A 14685-nucleotide genomic window follows, 5' to 3' on the forward strand; every position below is an offset into this window, starting at 1 on the left:
TTTTCAGTGCATTCGTTGCCACCTCCACGAATAGTCCACCCGTCAGACACATTCAACTGCAAATGTTTATTTAAACGCCATGTTTTCTCTGTTCGCTCTCTCTCTTTATCTCTATCTGTGTGTCTTTTCTCTCTTTTAGCTCTGCGCCATTTTCGCTTTTCTCAGTTGCTGCATTTCTATTTTGCACTCGGACCATTTCGTTTTTACTCTGCATTTGCATTCTCCACATTGGCGCTCTCTATGCCTCCAATTCGCTGCAGCCAAGTAGTATACTCAATACCCCACCATAGCCTATCGTCGTCCCTGCCTTACTGCTTGCACCCAAATTGGCCTCCCAACTGTTCTGCTTTGGGTGATTTAGTATCTACTATAGTAGTGTATTTGGATTAGCAACAACTCTTGGGCTGCGAGCCTAGTTGATTGCTATGCCCAAGCGTTATCCCAACAGACACTTTAATTGGTGTGGCAGTGTCATAAAATAGTCAATTATATGGCAAAACCAGTGATATGAATTAGTCAAGCTTCTGATGAGAAAAGGGAACTTACAGACTATGTATGGAGAGCCTATCTGGCTCATTATAGAGTAATTTGGTAAAATGTGTGCCATAGTCCACTCCAACTTAGAAGGTAGTTCGGTTTTTCTTGATGCAATGATCTTCAACAATATATTATATAATGCTGAAGGGGTAGAAGGCATTCTGTACTTCAAAGAAACTGCTTTGGTTTTGCAGATCCAACTCGAAAATGTCGGTTTACAAGTACATCAAATACTAAAACAGTTTTTATAGTCCGATTCGTGCATTGATTAGGTGGTAGCCGAAAAATAGCATCTCACATCTCCCTTCTGCTACTACACTACGGAGAACTTACTTAAGCAACTTCATGCAATTTTGTAATGCTAGTCTTTATAAGACATTATAACAAGTTTCACATATACGTATTCTTCTTGCTTAGTTGGCTGACTGGGACTATTTGGGTTCATTTGAATGCATTTCTTTGCATATTTGCTGTAGAGTAGATAACCTCGTCTCATCATGCAATGCTCCACAAGCCAAAATGTTGGTTGCCCATAAGTGTTTGTATTAGATTTTCTCTTCTTTTAGTTTGCGATTTATTTAATTTAAATATAGAACTATAAATTTCTCAACTACTTTTGCCCGCATAAAATATTTTTATAATTATTTATTTCCATTTTATTTGTTTTTGGCTTTCCTGCATTCGTACTCTTTCTCTACTTCTTACTGGTTTGTATTTTGTATGCTTGCATATTCTCCGCTCTCGCTTAATTCGCTTTTGTGCGCTCTTTTCGGCTCGTTTGTTCGTTTCAACGCAAATCACCGGTCGCGAATTTCATTTTTCTGTTTTCGCTATATTTCTGCTTCTATTTTTAGTTTTTATTTAATGTTGATGTTAAGTTTTATTTATTTTCTCGTTGCTGTAATTTTGTTTGTGTATTTTCAAATTCGAGTTCGTCGTCTTTTTAGCTGTACGCTGTGGCTCTGTTCTGTGGTATCGATGTTCTTCATCAGTTCGTGAGGCTAGTCAGTTGTGTGGCTTGATGGTTAAGCCGACTGGCTGGCTGACTGGCGGACTACTTGGCCGGTTGCGCCACTAACCGTGCACCATCCATTCGCAGTTGATTTTGCTGTAGCTACTTTTGCAAGGCACACTCACGCAAGTCTTCCCGCTATCCGACTATGCGTTTTCACCCGATCTCGATGTATTGCAGTTTCCTTACCCATCTCGTTTTTATCGCCATTATTTGCATGTTGTTTTTGGTTATTTTGCATTTGTTCAAGCGCAAGCTGCACTGTTCGCCAATATTTACGTTGGATGTTAGCACGTCGTGGATGGCTTCTGGAGCTGCGGCGGCTGTTCGGTGCAGGTTTGTTTGCTGTTGCTCTGTGCTATTTTTGTTAGTTTCGCCAGTTTGTTGCTTGTCCGATTGTTCTCTTCATTTGCTGATTTTAGTTGTTGTTTTGGTTTTGCATACACACATATATCCCGGGCCGGCTCTGGTCTTTGGTTTGGTCGCATGTCTCCCATATCTTCTCTATTTCAGTGTGCGCTTCGTTCGTTACATTCGTGGCCGTCATTCGCAGTCGACTGCCGGGTTGCCGGTTATGCCGTGATAGTTGACAGCGCACAGTGGTCTCGTTGTAATAAAAGTGAAATAACAATTTTCTCTTCTAATGACTGTTTTAACAAACAGAAAGCACAAATAATTTTAAGTTAAGTCATACAATTGTCGTAGAGCTTGTCTTCCTAGTTAAGATTATCAGGTGCTGCCAAACTACTCTATCCATTTGTGTGTTACCTCTTCAGCAATGCATTGGTTAGTGTGAGCTGTAAATCGCTTAATTAGTCAGATGTTATGAACTACTTTTTATGTTGCTCGGATACCGAGATCGAACTAGGGTGTGGATTGGAGATCTATCAAACTAGAGTCACCTTGAAAATGTTGAAAATTATTGCTTTTTTATGTCACAATACTTCTGCCTTTGGACTCACTGTATGCGGCCGACTATAACACCATCGTTGCTGCCTCTGGAATTTGTGCCGTGCCTCTGTTGCCGCGTCGCCACCGCCTCTACCCAAACGCTGCATGTAACTACCTTTTGTTTCTGGCATTGCTACGCGCTGTGTTTGGCATTCTGCTTTGGCTGCCTACTTTGCTCCACCAACAGCCGATGCTGACGCGCTGCTCAGCTCTGGCTGTCGGCATTTGCAGTGCGAGTTGCTTCATTTTGCTATGGTTTGGTATGCTGTTTTGTGTTTCTATTTGCTTTTGCCTGTTCGTTTTATGTCTTATTTGTTTCATTCATTTTTCACATTTTGCTCGTACACTCTTTGCTGTGTTTTTGCTTTTGCACAATACCAACGTTATTGCTGTTGCCTTTGTTGTTGTTGCATTTGTTTTTGCCGATTATTGCTGTTGTTGTTGTTATTGCATTTGAGACGCTTTTGTACGATGTCTGTTGTCGATGTTCTCTATTTTCCCCAATCGCGAAGTGCCTTTTCGCATTTATATTCGTACTATATTCTCGCGCGCTCTCTGCATTCAGTTATTCGCCGATAATTGATGTCAAAGGACGCGTTACGGCGTCGGTCATACGGCGCGTATAATTAACAAGGATTTCAATAATAAACAAATTGTTGTTAATTTAGTTCCGGGTTCAGTGTATTTTCTGTTCAACTTCCGCTTCAAGTGCCGCCATATTTATTTGTATACGTTTTTTTTTTTGGCGATTTTCGTATGTTTGCGCAAATGTTATTTGTTTAACTGCCGGTTTAAGCGCTAAATTGTTACTCCACTTACCTTTGTACAACAAAAACTATATATTATAGCGCACACACATAGAAATAAAGTATAACACGCGTGCGCGCGCTCATTTACACAACGCCCTCTTTAACAGCGTCATTCACTTTGGCAGCAGCCATTTACCGTTGCAATGCCAAAAGAGGATCCATTCGTGAATCGCGCCCAACTGCTGAAGGCAATCAAAAAGTATCCGGAGATATGGGACTCAAATAATAAACTGCACATGTGTCGCAGCGTCACAGCGCCCATGTGGAACGAGATAGCCGAACAGTTTGGTGGGCATGTGCCAACAGGTAAGACAGAGCCAACAATACTTACTTATTTTTACAAATACATATAATGTTACAGTTAAGTGTAGGCTACGGTTAAGGTAAAGTTTTAGTTTGGAATCCAAAGTTATATTGAACAAGAAAAAGCGTTAACTTCGGTTGCACCGAAGCTATAATACCCTTCACAGATACAAAGGTTCTTTACAATATCTTGATACCGATCAAATTTCGTGAAGATAAATGATAACTCGAGTTTTCCATGCAAGCACCTTACACTGATCGTTCAGTTAATATGGCAGCTATATGCTATAGTCATCCGATCTATACAATTTCTTCGGATATCGAATAATTGCCTTAAATAATAATCCATGCCAAGTTTCGTGAAGATACCTCGTCAAATGAAAGAGTTTTCCATACAAGCACTTGATTCCGATCGTTCAGCTCCTTCAGTAGGGAATCTGATCTAAACTTCTACTATTTCTACGGAAAATACATTGTTTGCTTACACAATAGTCAATGCCAAATTTCGTTAGGATATTACGTCAATTAAAAAAGATTTTATTCATAATTAAAATTAAAAAAATTATTAAAAAAGTTTAAGGTTAAAATTAATGGAAAGTATACTAGATTTCAGAATCTAATATTAGAACAGGTAATACTGAATAAAATCGCTAGACTGCTGCTTATTCTTACATAATACCTAGATAGAAGTAATTTTTAACGAATACCATACTCGTTTAACAAATACCCGACTTCCATCCAAACAGTAAAACTCCAGTCCATCTGGAGTCAGATGAAATACCACTACCATAACCTAGTACATCGGCAAATTTTGCATAAGGAACGTTTTACCACCAAATGGGAGCACTTCGAACCGATGTCTTTCATGTACAACATCACGGTGGCAAAGATAGTAGGGGCTGCTGGCGCCAATGATGGCAATCAAACACAGCATTTGCAGTCACCCACAGCCGTATCACTGCCCACGCCACCGCCGACACCAACCACACCGCAATCGCAGGGACGTGGACGACCCAGCGGCAGTTTTACATGGCTGCCGGTACAGCAACAACAACAATCGCAGACACAACAACTACAACAGCAGCTAGTGCAAACACAATTATCAACACAAATGCACGAACAATTGACGCCAGGTGGCATGCCGCAACCGCTACTAACATCGACGCCCTTATCGACACAAGCTGAGGTAAGCGTGGAGACAAGTCCATTCATTGGTTTCACTGGGCTTGTACCGCCGGCAGCCATAACGGTGGAGGCTACAACGACACCAATGCGCAAGCCGGGACGGCCAGGTTCCATGAATAATAGCATGCGCGGACGCATCATCGACGTAATCAAGGCACATCCGCCTTTGTGGGTCGGCCGTCAACAGGAAGCTGTGCCGGGCCAACGTAAGGCGCAAAATCGCACATCGGCTGTGTGGAAAGAGGTTGCTGCCGAGTTGGGACTAACTGCAAGTAAGTAGGGAGTTCACATAAAGCATAACTTCTAGCCAATTAGATTTTAGCTTAAGCAAATAAGCCACAAGCTGTAAAACAGACTAATGGTTTTCCTATTTTTCTATTGTCGCACTTTTTCGATTAGGTCTTGTTCAAACTCGTTGGTCCATAATAAAACAGCGCTACGTAGATGAACTGCAAAAAGAGCGGCGCGCTCACTTCACTCAACAGGCCTTTCACTCCACGTGGGAGCACTTCGAACGCATGGACTTTATGCGCGACATACTCATTAAGAAGGTGGACGAGCGTGAGCAAACGCGAGAGCAGATACAGGAAATAGTTAGTGAGCATCAGCAATTGCAATCGGCTGCTGCACAGCATATGCGTTATATGCGGCTGGGCATGCCACCGCCGATGAGCATGTTGGGTGCCACGTCGGGTGTGTATGAAGACGGCAGCGTAGTTGGCATGGTGCCATTGCATCAAACCGGTGTAGTAGGGAGCGGTGTTGGCGGCGTCGCTGGCGCTGTGGGTATGGGGCGACGTCTGGGTGCTGGCGGACGTGTGAAGACCGAAAGCGACTTGGAATGGGATCCGTTTGAAATGATTTTGCATGTGCACGGCACAGAACCAGCCGCTAATTGAGCGGAAATAACTGAGTGAAATGAAAATTAATTGTAGAAAAGTTGATCTTAAGCGAGTAAACGTAATTGAGTAAGTAGTGTCCAATAATAATATTAAAGCGCAGTACTATGAATAGACTGGTTTGAAGCATAGTCGCCGTGCGAGAGCAGCATTAGAGTAAGACAAAAAAAAATTATCGACTAAACTAAACCACTCAAATAAATCGACTGATTACGCCATACTAAGGCATTTCTATACTATGTGAAAGTCCTAAGGAAATGTCGTAGAAACTTGTGTATTTGTGTCTGAGCTACTTTGCAAGATTTGTAGTCAAAACAAACGAATCGAACGAACTATAAACCAGGTGAACGAATCAACCAAATTGTTTATCACTTACTGTATTAAGTAACCTTCTAAAGGCAATGCTAGTAGAGGCAAGACTGAGATGACGCAACTATTCAAAGAAAACAAACGTCACTATTAAACATGACTCTTGAGAATCTTGAAATACACTGAACAAACTATAATATAATATATTTGAAATTGCAAAGCGTAATGACATTTTGCTGATTTGATATTTTCTTATATATGTATGTATGTAGAATCTGAGAAATTATATGTTTACGCGTAGTTTTTAAAAATTTGTACACATTTACTTAGAAGAGCTAGATCTAAAATAAATTCTACTTCGAAAGATTATAAATATATTCTACACTATATATTTTGAAATGTTTTGTTTTGTAAAAACATAAATATCTGCAACTGCATAGATAATAAATAAATTTACCGACTAATAAATGTAAAAGAAATGGTGTTTTGTTTTAATTTGACCAGTAAAACTGCGCTTCCTAAATTATCTGTCAGGCACTTCCTTTATCACTCATACTTGTATATGTATGTGCTTATGCGAAGAGAGATTTTGAGCGTAAAAATCGACAGTGGTCCCTGGAGACAACTCTCTCTTCACTGGGGAAAAAAGTTTTGAATGTTGAAGTTTCAAACTCAGGTATATCCAATCCAAATCAACTTCGATCCATAAGGCAGCGATGACAATGTTTGGCTTTGGAGTTTAAAGACTAAAGAGCCGGAAGTTGAAAATAAATAATTTAAACTCCTTTGGGCTTCGACATTTTGCGGAACGCAGCCGAAGGCATAGCCTATCGGCGCTGAAGTACTATATTTGGCGCTTGATACTTTGCGCCTCATATAAATGCTTATACAAAGCAAAGCGTGCGCTTTAAGTTCTATCGGTTTTGTTTCAAACAGTGGGCTCTACCGACGACACTGCCCAACTTGGGAAGAGACTGGCCGATAGTGTTTACCAGCGAGTCAAATTTCACTCTATTCATTTATTAATAATTAAAATTGTTCTCCTTTACCTAAACTTTCTTTTCGTCGTAGCTACTCAACCTCGTTTTCAAAGCAACTCAAGTAGCAACAAAGGCAAACACAAAGGATGAAAGAGCCACTACAAAAAATAGCTTATAACAACAACATAAATAAGAAAAGGTGACCAACAATACAACAACCAATAAAACAACAACGCAAGCGCAACCAGTGATCTATACAAGAACTTGCTTAACTACAAATATATCTACCATATACATACATGCGCGTCCGACGAAATGTGTGTATGTCCGTGTATCTGCGTGACACCACACAGTTGGTTTTGCACACGTTTTCCCTTCAATCAACCAATCAGCAGACACACACCTTTGCCACTTTATTTCAGCGAACTTTTTCCACTTTCTTGGCCTTTTGTTAGTAACTACAGTGTCAGCTTGGAAACCGACCGCCAATATACGCCACTGCCAACGGTAGCGTACACTCTTTCAACCAACAGCGTTGACTTTATACCAATGCCACGATTTCACGCCTTACACTCCGCCAGCGTCTGCGGCAGCGGCGTGACAGCAAAGTGTTGTACCTTTTAGTTTGTATCTTCAATAAATGCAATGTAACTGCAGGCTTTTGTGTAGACATCAAGTAGCTTTAATGACAACTACAACAAAGCTGTCTTGCTTTCGCAAAGCTACACCGTATATAAGTTCCCAGTACACAGTTTTCGCGATCAAAATGCCTGCGAAAATATAGCGGAATAAATTTTGTACTAGTTGACAAATTTTCTGAATAAGCTACTCTTTGAACAATAATTTTAGCGAATATGGTAAATTTGGTAGTCAAGCATATATTAAAAATATATCAAATGTTTCGAAGGAATGGTGCAACATATGGTTAGGTGTATTGGCTCTTATATGAGAGCTTTGGTTCTCTTGCAGGCGTTCTTTACATACAGGCCCAACACTTACTTAACAAACTTAAAGCAGTCAACATATGAATTGTACCGGTGCATACGACTTAGTATAATCCACTTTGAAAACTCTTACAGCAGTAAATGGGCTTGAAGACCGAACTGATGCTAAGTAACGCTACGACCTACAGCGCGCATTTCTACTGGGTTACATTGCGCCTTCTACCTTTCCTTTGGCATTTTCAGTTATTGTAATTTGTTGTTATTGTTGTTGTTCCTGTTCTTTTGGCATACAAAATTTGTGGCTGCTCGCCACATGTCAAGTAGTCGTTTCCTTAATTAAACGCTGACGGTGTTGTTTATGGCCCCTTTGCTTGCGATATAACATACATACATTTGTATGTATGTATAACACGTTATATAAAGTACATACAATACAAACGTATGTATGTCTATAGCTTCGCATACATCACTTTCTAGGTATCTTCAGTATATGCCACTAAGAAAATTTAGTGCAACATGTTGTCAAGTCCTTTAGCAAATATACAAAAGACGAGAGCGACACAACAGCAACCAGTAAAAATAACAAAACTAGTTGTGCGCACATAAATAACGTGGAATGGGTAGCGCAAAAAATACAAAAACAAAACAAAAAAAACTAGAATTATTGTTGGCCTTTGTCAATCACATTTTGCTGCTCCTTTGACTTTATGTCAATGTGTATGTGTGATGGTGTGTCGCACACAGTTTGCTTTTGCAAATATGCACATAAATTTACAAACATATACATATGTATCTATGGGCGAATTCATACAATAAATTGACTTATAATTAAAAGTTGTGGAAAATCGCCTATGGCCATGTGGCAATTAAGACAGCCACCACCTGTAATCGATCAAAATAATTTAAGCTTAAAGCTGTAAAAGTGTTGCACACGCTCAAGTAGAGTCTACTGTATGGTTTAGTAATAAGGTTTGCAGGAAATTTTAATGCAAGGAACGTTGACATATTAACTATGTAAGGTGTTTATAAAGGCTACTGTAAGTTGGCCTTTGATAGTCGCTTTCTCGGCACACTTCAACGAGCTGCAACATTTGGCATATTTTATTTATAAAATGCCATGTCTAAAATATTTTTGAATTTTATACTAGTTGAGTATTCAACTACATTTTAACCAGTCCAAGCCAATAAACCTACGGAAAGTACAATAAGAGCTCCTTAAGGTATATATTTCAAAATTAAGAACAGTATAACTAGCTAGCAAAATAAATGCCGCGCTGACATCAGTTTCATATCGCAAACACAAAGATTGACGAACATGCAAACGAGTTGTTGTGACGATATTGTTGAAGAAATCTATGCACAAACACACACACACATAAAATAGGTAGAGGAGCTATAAAAATTATGCTAAACCGGACGACAAAGTGCATTTTTAAGAGACACATAAATACACGTACACATACAAAACGAAACGCGCATGTCCTTTGGCAGATACGCACTTACTCGCCTATACACCTCTGCATAAAGAGCCGGGTAATAAAAAAGAATTATTACACGCTTAACTGAAATTTCTAACGTCTTGACAATGCGGAAGTGGCACAAAATGCAATGACAATAATGTTCGCACACGCTTAGATGTGCACCTTAGTATGTGCACAAACATAAAAGTAAGGTTAGAAACGTATATATAAGTAGCTTTAGCCCTTAGGGCGGTTCCTGCCATCTAAGCTCCGACATGCCACCTGCCATTTGACTTTCACATTTGAGGTGCGCACACTGCTAAATTTTGTATGACATTGCCGCAGCTCCATAAAAATATATATACCACTTTGACTGGCGATTTCCAGGAAATTTATGTAAGAAGCTGAATGTGACGGTGTGATGGTACGTTAGGTGCTTGACTATACTTGAGGAGATATGTTGATTGCATTATGTATGTATCTATATCGTAAGGGTTGCGTAGTAATAATAATCAATAAAACGTGTTTTAAGTGGTGTTAATGAAGAAAACACTAAAGTGATAATAACGTTAAAGCTGAGTGATGTCATGCTCTGAACACAATGACGACGGCGCGACACGACTGCATAACAGCGAAATTTTCTAGTTGGCAAATGTCGTCTAGAAGCTAGCTTCTTGAATATTTTGAAGACGGCAGCGACATATCAAACTGCTGCGGTACACAATTTCGTTGTTGCCGCACTAAAACCTTTCACTTCAATGAAATTTAAATGTTTTGTTCAAAGTGAAATTTTTTGTTCAAAGCAATATGTAAATAGGTCGATGCATTGTTTTGAATTATGAATTGTTATTACAAATAATATATCACTGCTGCTTTATGCTTCTGTTGGTAAAACAACATTAGATTTGTTAGAGCTTTGAATAATTGTCATTTCACATATTAGTGGCAACACTACAACTGCCCATTGTCCTCGGCAACATTAGAAATGGTTTTAATTTAGCGACAGCGACAACTGCAAGCCTGCTGCCGTGAAGTCGTGCTGCTGTTTAAATAGCTGCGACCATAAGAACGTGTGTAGTTTGATTTTTGACAGATGCTGCCTGTCGCTTCATGCTGCCGAAACCTTTTATATAATTTATCATTTGGAGTTGTGCAGCTAAGTATACGACAGATATACCAATTGTTATTTTCTTGAAATTTTTTTGTCACAACGATTTTCTTACGGTACCACCTGGCCATTCTTCTAACGCAAATAATTATCTAATTAGTTTCTTGCTTAATTTAATTGCGTAAGTTGCGCGACAAAGTTTTTTCCTTTCCTCATCAATCAAACCATCATTAAAATAAGACTAAGTACATAGTGATGTAGAGAACCATGTGATGAGGAAATAAATTTGAGCAGCTTTTCAATGAAATTGTTGAGGAGTAACGCGCATTATCATGGTGATCATTTTTCACAGTTATACTTACGGATAATTTGCTTTCATGCCACTATGAAAGTTATTTCATTATAAAAATAACTTGACGGCCTATTGTTTACGATTTTTTCATATTGCGTCGAAATAAAAAAATACGTGTTCAATATTTTGCTTCAAAGAACACAAAAAAAAAAAATTGTTGTGTGCAAAAAAAAATTTTCAAAGTAAATTTTTAATGGAGAAATATAATATATAATATAAAATATTTTTAGCAGTCTAGTCGTCAAAAACTACGTTATTTATTTTTCGTTAGTTAGCAGCTGCATGGCTTTGGTTAGTGGGTTCTTAAGGCAAGAATGAGAGAAGAATAACTTCGCATGCTATATGCTCACTTAAACAGCTTCTAAAAATTATCGAGAAATTCTTTGTATTATAGTTAATACATAATAAGCTATAATGACGAACAGCTCAATCTAGTTTTGTGGATCTCAGTCTTAAAGTTTCTGATTTAGTATTAGTATTAGTATTAATATTTAGAGTTTAAAGCTTTGCTCGCCTAACATTTTTCGCCACACCTTTATCAGCTGCAGTTGATTTTAAATACCTATTTACGTGACTTCACAGTTTTTGTTATTTAGAAAATAGTAAAATTAAAAGCATTATTATTAGTCTACATATTTTCCGCATAATTAAAAGTAAACAGTAAACAAATGCTAAAGATAAATGAAAAAACCCACAACTATATTTTTTTATCGCTAGCTACATGATTTTTCAATACTATTGCTAAATGTCGCGTTTTATATTTCACATAGACACAGAGATGTGGTGTAATTAAAATGAGCCAAAATGTCTGAGCTGGAGCTATAAAGCTGAGAGCAATCAAGATCTGTCTTGCTGCCACAAATCATACACACACACACACACACACACACACACTAATGCATATACCTAAGGAGAGCAGATAAAATCTAAAATTCATCAACTTTTTCATTTCGAATACTATTTTCGGAAATGCACAAAAGTCACACACACACACGTGAACACAAATATACTTGTGCATACCGGGAGTGCATATAGCACAATTATAACCGCAATCAAAGTTGCAAAATCAAATCAAATTACCAACTACACGAAAGTAGAAAAAATATAATATTTTCAGTATACTCTGTATAGCGGTACATCATACGTATACAAAGTTTGCGTATTTTATAGCTACCCTATAGGAAAAAATTGCAATTAAATCATAAATTTTATTACCCGCAAAACAATTTGTAAAAAGCGGTTTATTAGGCGCATTGTTTAGCTGAAAACCACATGTTTATCGCTTAATTCGGAAGAACTTTATATTTTTTGGGTAAACATTTCTAATTTTACAAACTGCGATTCAAAGCAACACTTTTTTCTGTATTAAAAATTTACAAAAAACACAGAAAAAATTTTATTTAGCTAACATAAAAGCTACCATTTATTAATTAAATATTTTTAAATTTTCGAAAAATCAAATTTTCTAAATTTCAAATATTCAAATATTCAAAATTTCAAATACTACAATATCTACCAGGTCGTGGATATGCTTTATTAATTAAATAATTTTAAATTTTCGAAATATCAAATTTTCAAAATTTAAAATTTTTGAAATTTCAAATTTAAAATTTTTTATCAACTTTTTAATTTCAATTTACCAAAATTACTTTTACTCCAAAGCTTCATAAAAATTTAAGACCTTTTATATATCCGAATTGTAAGATTCAACCGAAAATGTAAGTCCCTATATTTTTCCTACTGAGCTTATGTGCACATAAACGCATATAAAAGACAGGAAAACTTTCGATCAAAGCGCAGAAATAGCTACTTAACTAGTTAAAACTTTCATGCAATTCCATTCGGAGCTAACAGCGTAAGCGTTGTGGCACAGTGGGGTGAAATGATTCAAATTACCAAATGTTAGCAACAAACCAGCTACAAATAAAAGTGTATGCTGAATACATAAACTGAAATTTTTTTAGAAAAAAAAATCATAAAAAAATTTTTTTTTGGAATAAATTTATTTCAAAAGAAGAAAAAATATTAGCTTCGGTTGCCTTAAAGCTATATACGATACATAGGAGCATTTTTTTTAGCAAAAACGGTTAGAAAAAGCTATTTCACTTGATTTTGATCGCTCAGTTTGTATGGCAGCAATAGCTATAGTTCTAAGTTATAAACAATTTCTTGGAAAATTGTAGAGATGCTTTGGATAATCAACTACGTCGAATTTCTTGTAGCTAGCTCGTAAAATGAAAAAGTTTTCGGAACAAGCATTCACTCAGATCGTTCGATTTTTAGGGCAGCTATATGCTATAGTAGTCAGGTAACGGCGTTCCGACATATAAGCAGCTTCCTGGGGTGAAAAGAACGTGTGCAAAAGGACCGCATTTAAGCACATAGACCCACTGTGGCATGTATGAAAATGCAGAAAAGTTTTTATTGAAGTACGCGTAGCTGTCTGCGCGTTAAAAGCCAAACTGACGGACTGACTGACTAACCGAGACTGAAACTAACGAAAACTCGAACAGCTAACAATGAGCAGCAGCAGCGCAAAGCAATACTATCCAAAAAAAGAAAAAGAAGTAAGTAAACAGAGGAAACCGCAGCAAGTTGCAGGGGGCACAGACTAAACTAAAATTGAGATACTCGAGTTCTTACGGATCGTGTGAGCCGCAATAGAAAGGACTACTGCTGGATTTAGTTTTAGTATATGCACTTCAATGTAGACGAAAGCAACCATAACAACTTCTTTATATTTCTTTCATTGTTGCTACTTCGGCTAGAGAAAAAAAGTGTGCAACAGCAGCAAAGGCAAAAACTAGTTGAAGAAGTAGAACATCGAAGTTAGTTGGCTGCGTTGTCAGTGGCAGCAGCGCGAAAGCCAATAGGTACATATCCATATAACCAGCAATTGCAGCAACACACGCACAAACACTAACTGTGTTGCCTGTTCTTATGCGATTTAACTTACACTTTGTGTGTGTGTGTGCGGTGGCAAGTCAAAGTATCCAGTCAAAAGTTGTTTAAGCAGAATAAAGTGCAATATGAAGTTTGTTATCTCGCTTTGAGTGTGCGCGCGTGTTTCTGTGTGTGTGTGTGAGTTAGTGTGGTTGAGAGTGTATGACGAGTGGCAGAAATCAGCAAAGCATAAAAATAGTAAATAAGCATCAAAAAAGCATTTCGACTTCAAACTAAGCTAAAACAAACTAAGGCAACCAAAAGTAACAATAACGAACAACGCCAGCGAGCGAACCGCAAACAAAAATGACGACCAAATAGCACCGTTGTACGAATGTAAAAGAAATTGCTTGCAACAACACTCACTTATGTGTTGTTTGTGCAGTGTGGCAAGTTGAATTGCAACAAATTTGAAGAAATTGGACATAAAAGACCAGAGCAAGGCAACGAGTTGCAAAACTTTCTGCAATTTGCGAAAAAATAAGGAACTTTGTTATTGTTGTTTTTTTTTTAAATAAAATCTAGTTTATTTAACTGAAATAATTTGTAGTTGTGCGGTCAAAATATGTGCCGAAGGCATAACAGTATTTAAAAATGTTCAACAAATTATAGGAAGTAAGTAAATAATTATGGCTGAATTTCACCGAAGGGAATATGTGAAGATTTCACGCCGCCTTGGAATTAAACATATGAAAGCCTTTAACAAGATTACCAATTTTATCTTAGCGTTTCAAAGCTGATAGCATATAGCATTTTCTAATACGTTGCCATATCGATTCGGTAGTCTAGAACATGACAGATTTCCGATAACAAACTAGCAGTAGAGAAGTAAATTTTTTAAAATAATCTACTATTGAAATACACGGAAAATACAAGATATTAATATCGAGTGA

General features: G+C 37.6%; 1 protein-coding gene and 1 long non-coding RNA gene across 2 annotated transcripts; one reads left to right on the top strand and one right to left on the bottom strand.

Moving 5' to 3' along the window:
• Positions 1-751: 751 nt before the first annotated feature.
• On the bottom strand, positions 752-2710 carry LOC118680567 (uncharacterized). The gene is made up of 2 exons (XR_011396856.1): positions 2512-2710; positions 752-2451 (listed from the first exon to the last, which is right to left on the bottom strand). It is a non-coding gene; the product is annotated as an uncharacterized lncRNA (long non-coding RNA).
• LOC106624642 (uncharacterized) lies at positions 2691-6484 on the top strand. The gene is made up of 3 exons (XM_036360868.2): positions 2691-3615; positions 4359-5069; positions 5197-6484. Exons 1-3 carry the CDS (start codon positions 3453-3455, stop codon positions 5694-5696), a joined length of 1374 nt encoding a protein of 457 aa, XP_036216761.1. The 5' UTR covers positions 2691-3452; the 3' UTR covers positions 5697-6484.
• The last annotated feature ends 8201 nt before the right edge of the window (positions 6485-14685 follow it).

This window comes from Bactrocera oleae, chromosome 6, assembly GCF_042242935.1.
Source record: "Bactrocera oleae isolate idBacOlea1 chromosome 6, idBacOlea1, whole genome shotgun sequence".
Classification (NCBI taxonomy): domain Eukaryota; kingdom Metazoa; phylum Arthropoda; class Insecta; order Diptera; family Tephritidae; genus Bactrocera; species Bactrocera oleae.